This window comes from Pelophylax lessonae (assembly GCF_965119305.1).
Source record: "Pelophylax lessonae genome assembly, chromosome: 3".
In the NCBI taxonomy this organism is placed as follows: domain Eukaryota; kingdom Metazoa; phylum Chordata; class Amphibia; order Anura; family Ranidae; genus Pelophylax; species Pelophylax lessonae.
The window spans coordinates 625546326-625560449 of NC_138770.1; the positions used below are offsets into that span (position 1 = coordinate 625546326).

Genomic DNA, 14124 nt, shown 5'->3' on the forward strand with positions numbered 1-14124 from the left:
AGACCCTCGAAAAACAGTATCGTGATTACAGGGGATCGTGTCTAGGGGCCTGACCTGAGGGGGCTACCTCGGTGGAGGAAAGTCAGAGGACGGGTGTCAGCAGGTGGAGTGAAAGGGGGTACTGGATGTGTATCCCGAAGATAGTTAATCCTAAAAAGTAATTATAAATTCACCTAAGTGGCAAGGTGAATCAGCAACTTGGCTGCATCTTCAGACAGGAGTCCTCACCTATTGTGAATAGTTCAAGTTGGAGTATTACACTCTTCCCTTCTCCCATCCCTAATTTAAATAAAACCACAAAACCAACTACATCTCCTAGACTAGGGTTTCCCAAACTACGGCCCTCCAGTTGTTCAGGAATTACAATTCTCATCATGCCTAGTCATGTATGTGAATGTCAGAGTTTTACAATGCCTCATGGGATGTGTAGTTCTGCAACAGCTGCAGGGCCGTAGTTTGGGAATCCCTGCCCTAGACTGTTCATTGACTGAGTCGGAGATTAAAGAGTTAAATTGTGCATGCTGCAGTTGCTAATGGTAACTCAGGGGGATCCTAAGGTGAACAATCCAGCAGTCCTCAAGGGGGCAGTGCTACACTGGTAAAATGTGGGTGTGGCCAATTGCTTAGCAATGGGAGGGGCTTAAGGGATGGGGTTAAACAAAACCCAGGCTTCCTTGTACCTATAAAATATGATTTGATTGCTTTGTCTGAGCCTACCTTAAAGAAAAACTTCATTAAAATAGTCAGGGACTGCAAAGCAACCAGCAACTGTTGAGACAATGAAGACTTTAGTGATAAACATATAATGTACAGTATTGTGTATATAGTGCAGGAGTGTGTAATGTACAGAATACAGGGGACAGGAGTATGTAATGTACTGAATGCAGGGGGCAGGAGTGTGTAATGTACAGAATGCAAGGGGTGGCTCCATCTATTCCCCCCGTCCCATCCCGGCTCCATCCACCACCCCGATTCCATTCCAGCTCCATCTACCACCCCGATCCAATCTCGGGTCCATCCACCACCTCAATCCAATCCCTGCTCCATCCCAACTCTATCCATTCCCCAATCTCATCCTGACTCTATCTGTTTCCTGATCTCATCTTGGCTCCATCTATACCCAGCTCCATCCTTCCCAGCTCCATCCTTCCCTCCCCTCACCCATCCCAGCTCCATGCCCCCCTCTCACCCATCCCAGCTCCATCCTTCCCCCCTACACCCATCCCAGCTCCATCTATGCCCCCCTCACCCACCCCAGCTCCATCCATCCACCCCATCTTCCCCATGTCTCCCTCCTCTTCAAGTATCATGTATATAGAAATAATCACAGACCTCAGATCAGCCATTCTCGTGGTGTGCTGCTCTCCGCCTCCTCCTCCGTGTAACAGAAAACACAGTAAGGAGGAGGGTCTGGTTCAGAGCATTCAGCCCTTCCCCGTTTTGAGAGTGACTTGTCAGAGGCAGCCGGGGAGAGATGCCTACTGGCATGTTTTGCTTGTGGCGTGCGGGAACCAAGCCGCCAGCACTGCCGCGGGAATTCCGAAACTCAGCCCTGATTTCCTGGGACTCCGATTCACGGGCCATTTTCTGGAACGGTCCTGGCGAATCAGGGACAGTTGTGAGGTATGTCTTTGTTTTTTTATAGGAAAAAAATCAAGACTTTACAAATCGCTTTTAATAACAACTCAATCACCAACTGGTCACCCCCCTCCAGGTTTTGGCCAGGTCCTGCCCAACATTCAGGCTGGCCATTTAAATTCTCCCTCCCTAAGCTCTAGAAACAGGCAGGAGGGCAGGAGTTCTTGTGGATAAATGTGTTTCGCTTTCAGCTTCCTCAGGACACACAAATGGGCAGAACAGAATTCACTATATAGATAAGAAACATAAGTTTCTTATCTATATAGCTTTATAACAATTTTATAGATAGGCATTTTCTATCCTCATATTGATTAGTGGTTCCAAATTAGTAATAACTAGTAGGGAACAGACATAAAAAGATTACTCAGCATCCTTCCAAAATAACTATTCTGCTTTATTTGATGCAATTGAAGGTTTTCATACACATGATTATGTAGGTATTACATTATTTGTATATATGTATATCAATGCTAAATATTCACCAAATAATTGAGTCCATATAGAAGAACCGTCATAAGACAGGTCCCAGTGAATAAAAATCCATTTAAAGTGGAGTTCCACTGTCTTTTGTGTTTATTAAAACTTTTAATAATAACATACTCACCTGTCCCACGATCCAGCAATGCAGGTGGGGGAAGCCCCGTGGTGCTGGCATCTCTAGTATGGGCACCTGGCTGTGACAGCTTGCGGCTTCACAGCTGGGTGCGCACTGCACATCCTGAATGGACAGGCAATCTTCTGGGACATGTGACGTGTCCCAGAAAATTGCATCGAGGGAGGGGGAGAGGAGAACTTCCGCCCGAGCCACCTAGGCGGCCTGAGCGGGTTCCTGTCAAATCTAGGTAGGTACCCGCTACCCCCCAAGAAAAATGACATGCCAAATATGGCATGTCAGGGGGTTAGGACCACTTGAAGCGGAAGTTCCACTTTTGAGTGGAACTCCGCTTTAAGGTGCTCTTATGTAGGTGAAAAGTGATTCACAAAAACATCAGTACTTCATATGGTACTCTCCCCCACATAGATAGCTGCACGCCTCTTACAAGAAAGGCTGGATCCCAAATTTTAAGGCTCTAACTCCCTCGTGTAAATGTAAGCCAGTTGTAGTATTCAGCTTCCATGGCTCCCATGAGAAACACTCCTTCCTGGGTTATATCTCTCAAATATCCCTGACTCCATTGACCATCCTGCTACAGATATTCTCCAGAAAAGGGAGTTTAGGAAGGAGGAAACTTCATAGTGCAGTATGTAAAATTACCATTTATTTAAATGTAGCACCCTCCTAGGTAAGTGCTAGAAGAAAGTAAAGTTTTTGGGTCTTTCTGCTTACCAGAGAGATTGCCAGGTAAATTTAGATTGCTCTCTGCCTACCAGAGAGCGGGATCCATTGATAGGGTCTGCTCATGGTGCTCAGGTGCAGCTCAGCTTGTCTGAAATGTTGCACACTGGTTCAATAGGGAGGTATATTGGACAGTGAGAGGAATCTTGACAAGTGAGGGCACAGGCATTGTTACAGCCCTGGAGATTGGCAGAGAAAAGGGTATCGGTGCATGCTGGGTGACTGTATAAATAACAAGGGCACATGTGCTCGGGGTCTTTGGCTGGGAAGCGGGGTCCCGGAGGGAGGGGGTGGCTGCTCCTCCTCTGTAGAAGCTGCCATGTGGCCTCAGGTGGTCAACCTGAGGGCCTGAAAGTTGTAACGCTGAGCGCTCCAGTCCCTGCTCCTGGACCGGAGCACTCGCGGCATTCGTCCCAGATCCACTCACCTGTGCCCGCTCCGGGTCTCTCCTCCGCTCCCTGCTCACGTGGTTCCCGGCACGCGCGCCCCTGCACCATAGGGTGCACGCGCCGGGAACCACGTGAGCAGGGAGCGGAGGAGAGAGCCTGAGGATAGAGCCGGAGGAGAGTCCCTGCACCATAGGGCATGAAATTTAAAGGGCCAGTGCATCAGTAATTGGTGCCTGGTCCAAACCTCCCTTCCTGTTTCATATATAAGTGACCTGCCCCTTCCTGCCCTTGCCGGATCTTTGTTGCCTCAGTGCCCTAGTGAAAGCGTTATTTGTGTAATCCCTTGCCTGTTGCCGAACCCTTTGCTAACGATTACCGCCTCTGAACCTGTGCTGCCTGCCCTGACCTTTGCTACGTCTGACTACGTCTCTGCCTGTCCCTTTTGTACTACGCTTGTCTCAGCAGTCAGTAAGGTTGAGCCGCTACCGGAGGACACGACCTGGTAGTTACCGCCGCAGCAAGACCATCCCGCCTTGTGGCGGGCTCTGGTGAAAACCAGTAACTACTTAGAACTGGTACGGTCCACGCCATTCCCTCACTGACACAGAGGATCCACTCCCTGCACCGCTCCTGCTACCAGTCCGGATCTTGACAAAAGTCAGATAGGAGCTGAACCCAGATGTCCTGCAGAGCTGACTGGAAGGGGGACACTGGAAAGGATCTGATTCTGTCTACAGCGAGTACAGATCTGTGTCATAGGGCCTGTCATGTGAGGGCCATCCTTTCTGCTAGAAGAGTCAGTAGATGGGTATCAGTCCAGGAGATGCTAGAGAGTGTCCTGAAGATAAAGTAGTTGCATCAAGTCTGCTGCCAAAGAGAACAAGAGGACTTAATTCTTCCATACAAGTGGCAGTGAGGTTAAAGCAGTGTGTCTGCTTCCACAAATAACTTGGTGAGGCCAAGTGAGAGTTGTCCTTATCTACTGTGAATAGTTCAGTTGGAGTATCCCACTATTCCCTTCTCCCATCAAAGTTCCACAATAAATAAAAAACCAAATACCCTGGACTGTTTATTGAGTAACGAGCAAATGGGAGTAAGGATGGATGTGTGAAAAATCCCCTAGAGACTGTCTGCAGGTAATCAGAGGGAGATCAAGAAGTCAACACACAGCAAGCCCTACAGGGAGAGTGGTACATAAAAATAACCATTGCATTTATTTGAAGACAAACGTTAGAAGGCAAAAAACAAACACAAAGCCCTGGACCTCGTTTGCAGGCTGGTACGTGATGACTTCACAAAATTCAGCTCCTCCCAACGCGTTTCCCTGTAAAAAACATTGACTGGGAACAAGGTGGATTGTTACAAAAGCAGCCAAAGCTCCACCTACTGACTCACCTGGATAAAAAATATTGATATGCAAGATTCTTTATTTTCTTTAGTATAAAAAAAAAAAAAACTTTTGTTCTTAATTTTTCAGTTCTGACTTTAAAAGTAAGGAAACGCTGTATGTACAGAACTACTGTAGATACCTTGCCCTCCGAACACTAAAGCATACAATGGTATGTTTAATTTGTATCTAATAGCCCTGCTCTGCTTCTGCTTTTCCGTTTTAGCAATAATGTGAAGCAATTTAGGTATCAGCTTGACCTGAAATTTCAGGTATTACATAGGTGGTGTCAGCAATTTAGATTTTAGTTAATGGCTACAGCACACTTAAAGGATCTATCCTGAATTTCATGTGTGATGGCAATTTAGATCTATCTAAAGGCCCGTACACACGTACCGATCGTCGGCATACAAACATCGGCGGACGAAAGATCTGCCGATTGTACGCTTGTTAGTATGGTGCCTCCGACAGCTGTCTGCGCACATTCTGCGGACAAGAGTCTTTCTTGCAAACATAAAAATTTTTGTATGCCGACACCAGAACGGACGATTGTTCGCCAGTCAGTACAGAATTCTGCCGACAGACCGCAGATTAGCAAGACTGGGCATGCTCAGAAAAGAAAAAACACAGGGAAAGTTAACCATCACATGACATCACTTCTGCAGTCGGCTGTAGTCGGCGGACAAAATTCTTGGGCAGTCTTTGCACTTTTCAACAGACATCGACATCCCGGGGACAAAAGACGAACGTTTGTATGACGACGATCGGTACGTGTGTACGGGGCTTAAGAATCAGACTGTCTTAAAGTTATATTTTCATTATAGGTGGACCATTGTGGACTGAGTAGGCCGCTAGCTTCTTACATATCGGGTTTCCTCTTGGGAGTTTTGGATGTTCCCACCTAACTTTGTGGCTTCCATTTCCTCATGTTACACTCTCCATAATATAAAATAAACAAAAAACCCAATAGAGAGAGTGTGACCCCTCATAAGGGCCACAGTAGTTGTGCAGAGCCAGTAACTCAGCACAGAGCTCTCTTCAAGAGTCTCAGAGAAATAAGAAACGGTCAGGTGGTTTAACTCCTCAGTATCTGCCATAAACTAATATATCAGAATTAAGTGGGCTGCCTCTTTAAAGCTAGACCCTTGGATAAGCAAATATCAGTCAGTGACGTGACAGTGGTTCTTTATTCGGGTCAGTGGTTGCGGCGTTCATTGTGATTGATGATGGATTTACATGGGGGGGGGGCATTGTTTTTTATTTTTAATAAAGGAGTTGTCAAAAACTGTGTGTGTGTGTGTTTTTATTTATTTATTTATTTATTAATTATTTATCTTTTTGCTACTTTTTTTTGGTGAATGAGTAGGAGTACAATGTACCCCATACTCATTCACATAGGGAGTCCGGGGTCTTGGAGCCCCCTTGTTAAAGGGGGCTTCCAGGTTCCGATAAGCCCCCTGACTGCAGACCCCCACAACCATCGCCCAGGGTTGTGGGGAAGAGGCCCTTGTCCCCATCAACATGGGGACTTTGGGGTGGGGGGCAGTGCCCCTGCTGTCCCAAAGCACCCCCCAATGTTAAGGGCATGTGGCCTGGTATTGTTCAGGAGGGAGGGGGAGGGGTGCTCACCCCCCCCTTCCTGGCCTGCCAGGCTGCATGCTCGGATAAGGGTCTGGTATGGATTTTGGGGGAGACCCCACACCATTTTTTAACACATTTTAGTATGGGGGTTCCCCTAAAAAATCCATACCAAACCTAAGGGTCTGGTATGGATTTGGGGGAAGACCCCATGCCTTTTTTTTTTTTTTTCATTTTGCTGTGGGATTCCCCCTAAAATCCATACCAGACCCGAAAAGGGCCTGGTATAGATTGGGGAGGGCCCCCACGCTGTTTTTTTGGATCAAATACATCTTCAGAACTGATCCTATGTGTGATTCAAATCGAATGGAATTCGTATCTGAACTGCATTGCAGTGCTCAAAAAACACGCAGGACACTTTTTTGATTGTGAAAAAAAATTGTGAAAAAAAATATTTTTTTTTTTTTCAAGATTGTCGCTCTTTTTTTGTTTATAGCGCAAAAAATAAAAAAATTGCACGGGTGATCAAATACCACCAAAAGAAAGCTCTATTTGTGGGAAAAAAGGACATCAATTTTATTTGGGTACAGCGTCGCACGACCACGCAATTGTCCGTTAAAGTAACGCAGTGCCGAATCGCAAAATAGGGCCTGGTCATTAATGGGGCAAATCCTTCCGGTCTTAAAGTGGTTAAGGAATATTTCTAAATTTTTTTATTTATTTATTTCAGGTACTTATATAGCGCTGTCAATTTACGCAGCGCTTTACATATACATTACACATTCACATCAGTCCCTGCCCTCAAGGAGCTTACAATCTAAGGTCCCTAACTCACATTCATACATACATACATAGTAGGGCCCATTTTATACAGGATCCAATTAACCTACCAGCATGTCTTTGGAGTGTGGGAGGAAGCCAGAACAGAACTCCAGGCAGGTAGTGTCGTGGTTGGGATTCAAACCAGGGACCCTCTTGCTGCTAGGCGAAAGTGCTAACCACTACACCACTGTGCGGCCCCATATATGTTTGTACCTGTAGCCCAGCTTTAACCGGTTGCCGACCGCTGCAAGTACATATACTGTACATATACATATGCTAGCCTGTCACTTGCTTGTGAGCCAATAGCGGGCGAGCGCTCGCCCGCCCCGGCTCGTTCCCTGGGAAGTCCGTGCATGTGACCGGCGGACCCGATGTCCGCCGGTCACTCGCGATCGTCCGCCGTGAAGGGAGAAAGGCAGGCGGCTAATGTAAACAAAGCCGCCTGTCATTCTCCCCTGTGTAGGAATGGTGATCATACGGTCCTGCTATGTAGGACCGTTGATCACTGTTCCTACACCAGTAGCCATGTCCAATCACAGTTAGAAGCACGCCCCTAGGGACACACTTAACCCCTCCTTCCCCAATAAAGTTAACCCCTTCCCTGCCAGTGTCATTTTGCAGTAACAGTGCATATTTATAGCACTGATTACTGCAGTAATGTCACTGGTAACCCCAAAAGTGTCAAAAATGTCAGTCAAGGGTCCAATCTGTCCGCCGCAATGTCGCAGTCCCGCAAAAAAAAATCGCAGATCGTCGCCATTACTCGTTAAAAAAAAAAAAACAACAAAAATGACAGAAATCTTTCCCTTAGTTAGTAAACGCAATAACTTTTGCACAAACCAATCAAAATACGCTTTTTGCGATCTTTTTTTACCAAACATATGTAGCATAAAACAAATTGGCCGAAAATGTTAAAAAATTTTGATTTTTACATTTTTTTTGGGGGAATTTCATATAAAAAAATGTGAAAAATATTGTTATTTTTGCAAAATTTACACTCTTTTTTTGTTTATAGCGCAAAAAGTAAAAATCGCACAGGTGATCAAATACCACCAAAATAAATCTCTGTTTGTGGGAAAAAAAGGACTTCAAATTCGTTTAGGTACAGCGTCGCACGACCGCGCAATTGTCCGTTAAAGTCACGCAGTGCCGAATCGCAAAATAGGCCCTGGTCAGGAAGGGGGTAAAATCTTCCGGGGCTTAAGTGGTTAAGGGGGAAAATCCTTCCGGTCTTAAAGTGGTTAAGGAATATAAAGTGGTTAAAGTGGTTAAGGAATATATCTAAATAAATATGTTTGTACCTGTAGCCCAGCTTTAAAAACAAGATTAAATTCGGGCAAGGTTAAAAGAGTCCAGATTGGATTTCATAATTTTATTTTAAAACTGTCCATTGCTGTGGGTCACTGTAAAATAGCTATCGATTAGCATTGCTTATAAAAAAAAAGGGCAATAGCATTAGCTTGCAAGCTGTTATTCAGGAACAGAACACACTAGAGTTCATTTGCAATTCAAGACCCCTTTCACCCGCTAATCCCTCAATAGTCCATTAGTCAGAATATTGATTTTACCATTCTGCTTCTCCTCCTACACATATAATACGAGAAAACTTGCTGAACCTTATTATCCATAGAACACATGTGATGTAAATTGTAGATAACATGTTACACCCATACAATTCTTTTAAAGAAACTCATGATAAGGAACATTTCAAATCACTGTTATACGATAAGAAGAGAAAGCGACACAAATATCTTTACAAGCATACAGGAGCACAGTGACCGTTCAAAAGAGTTTAAAATAGTTCAAATCAATGCTGTTCAAGCAACAATCTCATTTTTTGCCCCTTTGTGTTTGCCCCCTACTTTTTTGTTTGCTATAATGGTGCTTTTTGAGAAAAGGATTAATTACGTGTATTCTTCTTTATAATGTTTTTCAAGGGACAATTCTAGGGCTGTGCATCTTCACTTACCTCACGATTCGATGCGATTACGATTATTAGGGTCGCGATTCGATACGATTCGATTCCGCGATGCATCACGATGCATCACGATTACTGCCCAATGCCCATGCCCAGCCCACTGCCCAATGGTTTTCAAAACTTTATAAAAAAAAAACAAACAATCAAGCAGTCACAAATAAAAGAATCCTTTTTATTTTCATTTGCTTCAAAGGACACTTTCCTGGACCCTGTCATGGCCTGCAAGCCCTGCATACTTTAGTGCACTTGCACTGCAAACATATAGGAAGGTCTGAAAATGCAAACAGCATAGCAGAGACAGACAACAACACTAGTATTTTACTAGAAGTAACAGTAAAATTAGTAAAAAAACTGTAGTAGTGCAGTTTACTGCTTCATAAAAGAAAATATTAATATAAGCCAGGCCTACCACCATTTAAAGTACAACTAAAGGCAAAACTTTTTGGATTTTGGATAAAGTTTGGCCTATAGTTGTACTTTAAGGCAAGCCAAGATAGAAGAAGCCAGCCAGCCAGCCAGCCAAGCTAATATTCTTGTGAAAATGGTCATCATAAATTCCCACAAAACATTATATATAAATCCTTTTATGTGAATATGCATTGCAATAAATTCCAGGTGTGCCATAACCTGTCCTCTACAAAACAGAGCACTTCCTGACTAGTAGCAAACATCAAGGGTGAACCTGGCAATAGTGCACTGCTGCATAACTTCCATGTTCACCGTGATGTTTGTTTCCCTCTGCAACTGCCAGTCAACTCAAGTGAGTTGATGGATTGGCTGCTAGAGGGGAGTTACAAATATAAGCTTTAAGCTTATCAATTCACTTATGTCACTTTTATGTCACTTACTTTACAGAAAACGTTACCTGTCCTGCAGACAGTCTCTGTCTCTACCACGATTAAACCCAACTGAAGCCAAGCCAAAGCCACCATTAGAGGAAGGAAAACCCTTGACAGAGTAAATCATCAACTGAAGCTTAAACCTTGAGTAAATCTTCATGGGATCACAAAAAAACACACAACACGATTGTCTGCATCAGAATCATGAGAACTGAAGAAAGGTTTGGCATTGGCACACTGGTACAACTCAAGGCATATAGGTTATGTCAGGTTTGTGTGTATTTGTGATCCAGTAAAGATTTAATCAAGGTTTTATGCTTCAATGTATGATTGATTTAATCTTTCAAGGATGTCCTTTCCTGTACCGTGGCTGCCTGGCTTGCCTTCAGTTGTCTAGATACACTTTTACCTTTAGTATTTGTTTGGTTGAGGGAACCCCCTACACTTGCTATTGCTACAGAGTACAACAGACCAGCAGACAGACATGCGTTGCAATAAATTCCAGGTGTGTGCCATAACCTGTCCTCTACAAAACAGAGCACTTCCTGACTAGTAGCAAATATCAAAGGTGAACCTGGCAATAGTGCACTGCTGCATAACTTCCATGTTCACCGTGATGTTTGTTTCCCCCTGCAACTGCCAGTCAACTCAAGTGAAGTGAGTTGATGGCTGCTAGAGGGGAGTTATACAAATATAAGCTTAAGCTTAAATAATTATCAATTCACTTATGTGAATGGACCATTTTTGAAAACAAGTAATTCTCCATCTCTCCAGTGCCAGAAAAGCTGTAAAAAATATAAAATGTTCCAGGTTCACTGCGATTGTGTTTGCCCCTGCCATTGCCAGTCGACTAAACACAGTGTGTGTCGTGACTCGTGACAACTCAAAAGCTTATACGCAGCCTCAGCATCAACTCAACACACACACTCACACACTGTGTGTGTGTGTTGAGTTAATGCTAGAGCTGCGTTATGAGCTCTTGAGTTGTCACGACAGTCAGTCAGTCACGTTACAGAAAGAAAACTTTACCTGCACTGCACTGAGCAGCACTCTACCATGTCGATTACATCTGTAACTGAAGCCAAGCTAGCCAACAAGCCACCATTAGAGGAAGGAAAATCCTTGAGAGAATAAATTGTAAACTGAAGCTTAACCTTGAGGAAATCCTATGGGGGTCACATTCACAAACTCACAAATATAGTATATTACACAAGAATCCACAATTGGTGTTTGTGATCCAATAAGATAAGATTTACTCGAGGTTAAGCTTCAAATGTACAAGTTATTTCTCTCAATGATTTTCCTTCCTATAATGCTGCACCGTGGCTGGCTTGGTGTCAGTCAGTTGTCTAGAAGAAAATACACTTTAATATTATTTATTTGGTTGAGGGTTAAATGAACCCCTGCCTACTTGCCTAGACACTTTTAGTGTGAAGCAACGGAACGGATTGGAAATGGACACATTGGACAGGACAATCTTCAAAAACAAACCATCAGTGCTATAAAGCTATAAAACAAGACTGGTGATGTGACTGACTGGTGACTGGCGGCAGACTGAATTAGTAATTACTAATTCATTAAAAACATGAATTAGTAATTATTTCAGTGCTTAGCATTTGGGAATATGTAGGTTTTTCTGTAAGAACACTAGATGATCCACATGCTCAGGTTTAAGACTGCTTCTTTTCGCTGTTATAACATCTCCTGCAGTAGAGAAAACCCGCTCTGCAGATACACTTGTACCTGGGATACACAAGTAGTGCTTTGACAGCTGAGAGAGGAGGGGGAATATGACCTCATGCTCACGCCACCATTTTAAAGGGTCCTCAGTGAGAGGCAGAGGTGGGGCTTTACAATATTTTTCCATTTCGTCTTCTGCCTTGGCAAAGGGGGTCTTAGGTTCTATTGCACCATCAGTGAAAGACTGCCCCAGCAAAGTCATGAGCAGCGATGTTGTGGCCTTTTTTTTGGGAGGAGAATGGCTGTCCTCAATGGGTGTTGTTTCTTCTTCCACAGTTGCTTTTTCCCTAGGCACTTCATCCACATTTGTCCTTCTATTAGATGTAATCTGTGTGTTTGAACAAAAGATAATAGTATAAGAAGAGCTGAACTGACTAAGAGTGTGATTCATTGATGAGGTGTGGGAAACTGCACGGTAATCCATACCATACAGTTCCACTTCCCACACCGCATCAGTGAATCAGGGCATGTTATTACACAACACAATGTAGCTGAGCGTCTAGCTGTCTGGCAGGAAACATGATGAAATTCTAATTACCTCCAAAGATGCAGCCTCCTCAGTCACTCCTCTGTATATCTCCGATCTCTCCTCCTCTGTGAGAATAAAAGGCAGTCCTTTAAAGCGAGGATCCAGAGCAGAGGCTGTATGAAGGATCTTCTTCTCTGCCTCACTGCTGTACCTCTTCAGGAGATCTGTTTTGATGGCATTCTTGATCTCATGGGTCATGGCTGTGTCTCCCATGGTGTCTGTCATGCTCTGGAGCAGTTGTGCATTTAGAGGGGCAATGAGAGACACTGTTGGGTTGCGCTCTTCTGACATCAGCAAGGTTGCATCCTTCATTGGCTTTAATGCACTCACAGCGTCCTCTGCATTTGACACATCTGTTTCATTGAGAGTGCAGAGATCAGACTCTCCTTTTCTGACTTCTGGAGACAGCAAGGTGGCACAAACTGCAGGTTGTTGTTCTAAGAACCTCTCGACCATGTCATATGCGCTGTTCCATCTTGTTGGCACATCAGTTATTAGCTTATGATTCTTCAGGCCCAGACATTTCTGTTTCTCTTTTAGACAGTGGCTTGCTCTAGTGCTGCGATGGAAGAATGTGGATATTCGTCGCACTCTGGCGAGAAGCCTGGAGAGCGTGGCCCCTTTCAGTGCCCGCTGACATGCAAGATTGAGTGTATGGGCAAAACATTTAACATGAGGAAATTTACCAACTTGAGCTGCAACTATCATGTTCGCCGCGTTGTCGGTCACAAGCACTACAGATTTATCAGACAGCTGCCATTCTTCCACAACATGAGACAGTAGCTCTGCCAGATGAGCACCTGTGTGAGACTCATAAATGGCTCTTGTTTGCAACACATGTGACAAGACCTGCCAGTCCTTAGTAACGTAATGTGCTGTTATTGTAACATAGGACTCCGTTGTGACTGACGTCCATGAATCACACGTTATTGCGACTCGACTGGCTTGGTTCATTGACGCAAGTACCTGAGCTTTGGTGTCGTGGTAAAGTGCAGGTATAACGTTTTCTGTAAAGTGCCTGCGTGATGGGATCTTATAACGTGGCTCTAGCGTCTTCACAAGGTAGCGAAACCCAGCGTTGTCCACAACTGAGTAAGGCCGTAGGTCCTTGGCGATGAAAGCTGCCACAGCTTTGGTTAGTTTCTTCCCTTTTTCTGAGTTGGGCGGATAAGTTGACAGTATGGCATCAATTCTTGGCTGATCTGGGTCTAGCAGTCTTTCCTTGGCAGTGGTGGCACTGCTGGTGGCGACAGGTGTTACTAACTCAGAGTGAAAACGGCTAACATGGTTTCTCAAGTTCGTAGTATTCCCTAGGTATTTAATTTTTGTGTGACAGGCTTTACATACGGCGTGTGTCTTGTCCAACTCACGCTTCCCTGTGTGTTCATAAAATCCGAAATGTGCCCAGATGTTTGCTCTTAAAACGCTAGGTGCATTTTTTATCTCTCGATCTTTTTCTCCTTCTGCCATTACCACCATACTACCACGTATGTGACGGAGACGGATGACGTAAGTTGCCAAACTCTGTCAGTGTTTAAAAAAAAAATAAAAAAAAAAAAACTTGTAAACTAAGCCGCAACAAGTTAACCAAGCAACATCTTTCATAAAATATGACTGTCTGTCTGTCTGTCAGACTCCCTTGCATGCACTGAGCCAAAACCCCCGGGGCCCCCCCTTACCCCACAGCTGCCTGTGACAGTGACACTGACAGAGACCCCCTCCCCCCACAGCTGAGCTCAGCTGACTGCAGCCTGACACACTGACAGAGACCTGGGTGGATGTCCCACACCTTCCCCAATCCCCCACAGCACTGACAAACACTGAGAGTGAGTCCCCCCCTTGCCCAGACCCCCACAGCTGACACTGACAGAGACCTGGATGTCCCACA

At 44.5% G+C, this 14124-nt stretch overlaps 1 protein-coding gene across 1 annotated transcript; it reads right to left on the minus strand.

The window, feature by feature from the left end:
• Positions 1 to 11576: 11576 nt before the first annotated feature.
• On the minus strand, positions 11577 to 12692 carry LOC309551289 (E3 SUMO-protein ligase ZBED1-like; the record flags this gene model as incomplete). The annotated part of the gene is made up of 2 exons (XM_082251813.1): positions 11577 to 12035; positions 12246 to 12692. 2 exons carry the CDS (start codon positions 12690 to 12692, stop codon positions 11577 to 11579), a joined length of 906 nt encoding a protein of 301 aa, XP_082107939.1.
• Positions 12693 to 14124: the final 1432 nt, after the last annotated feature.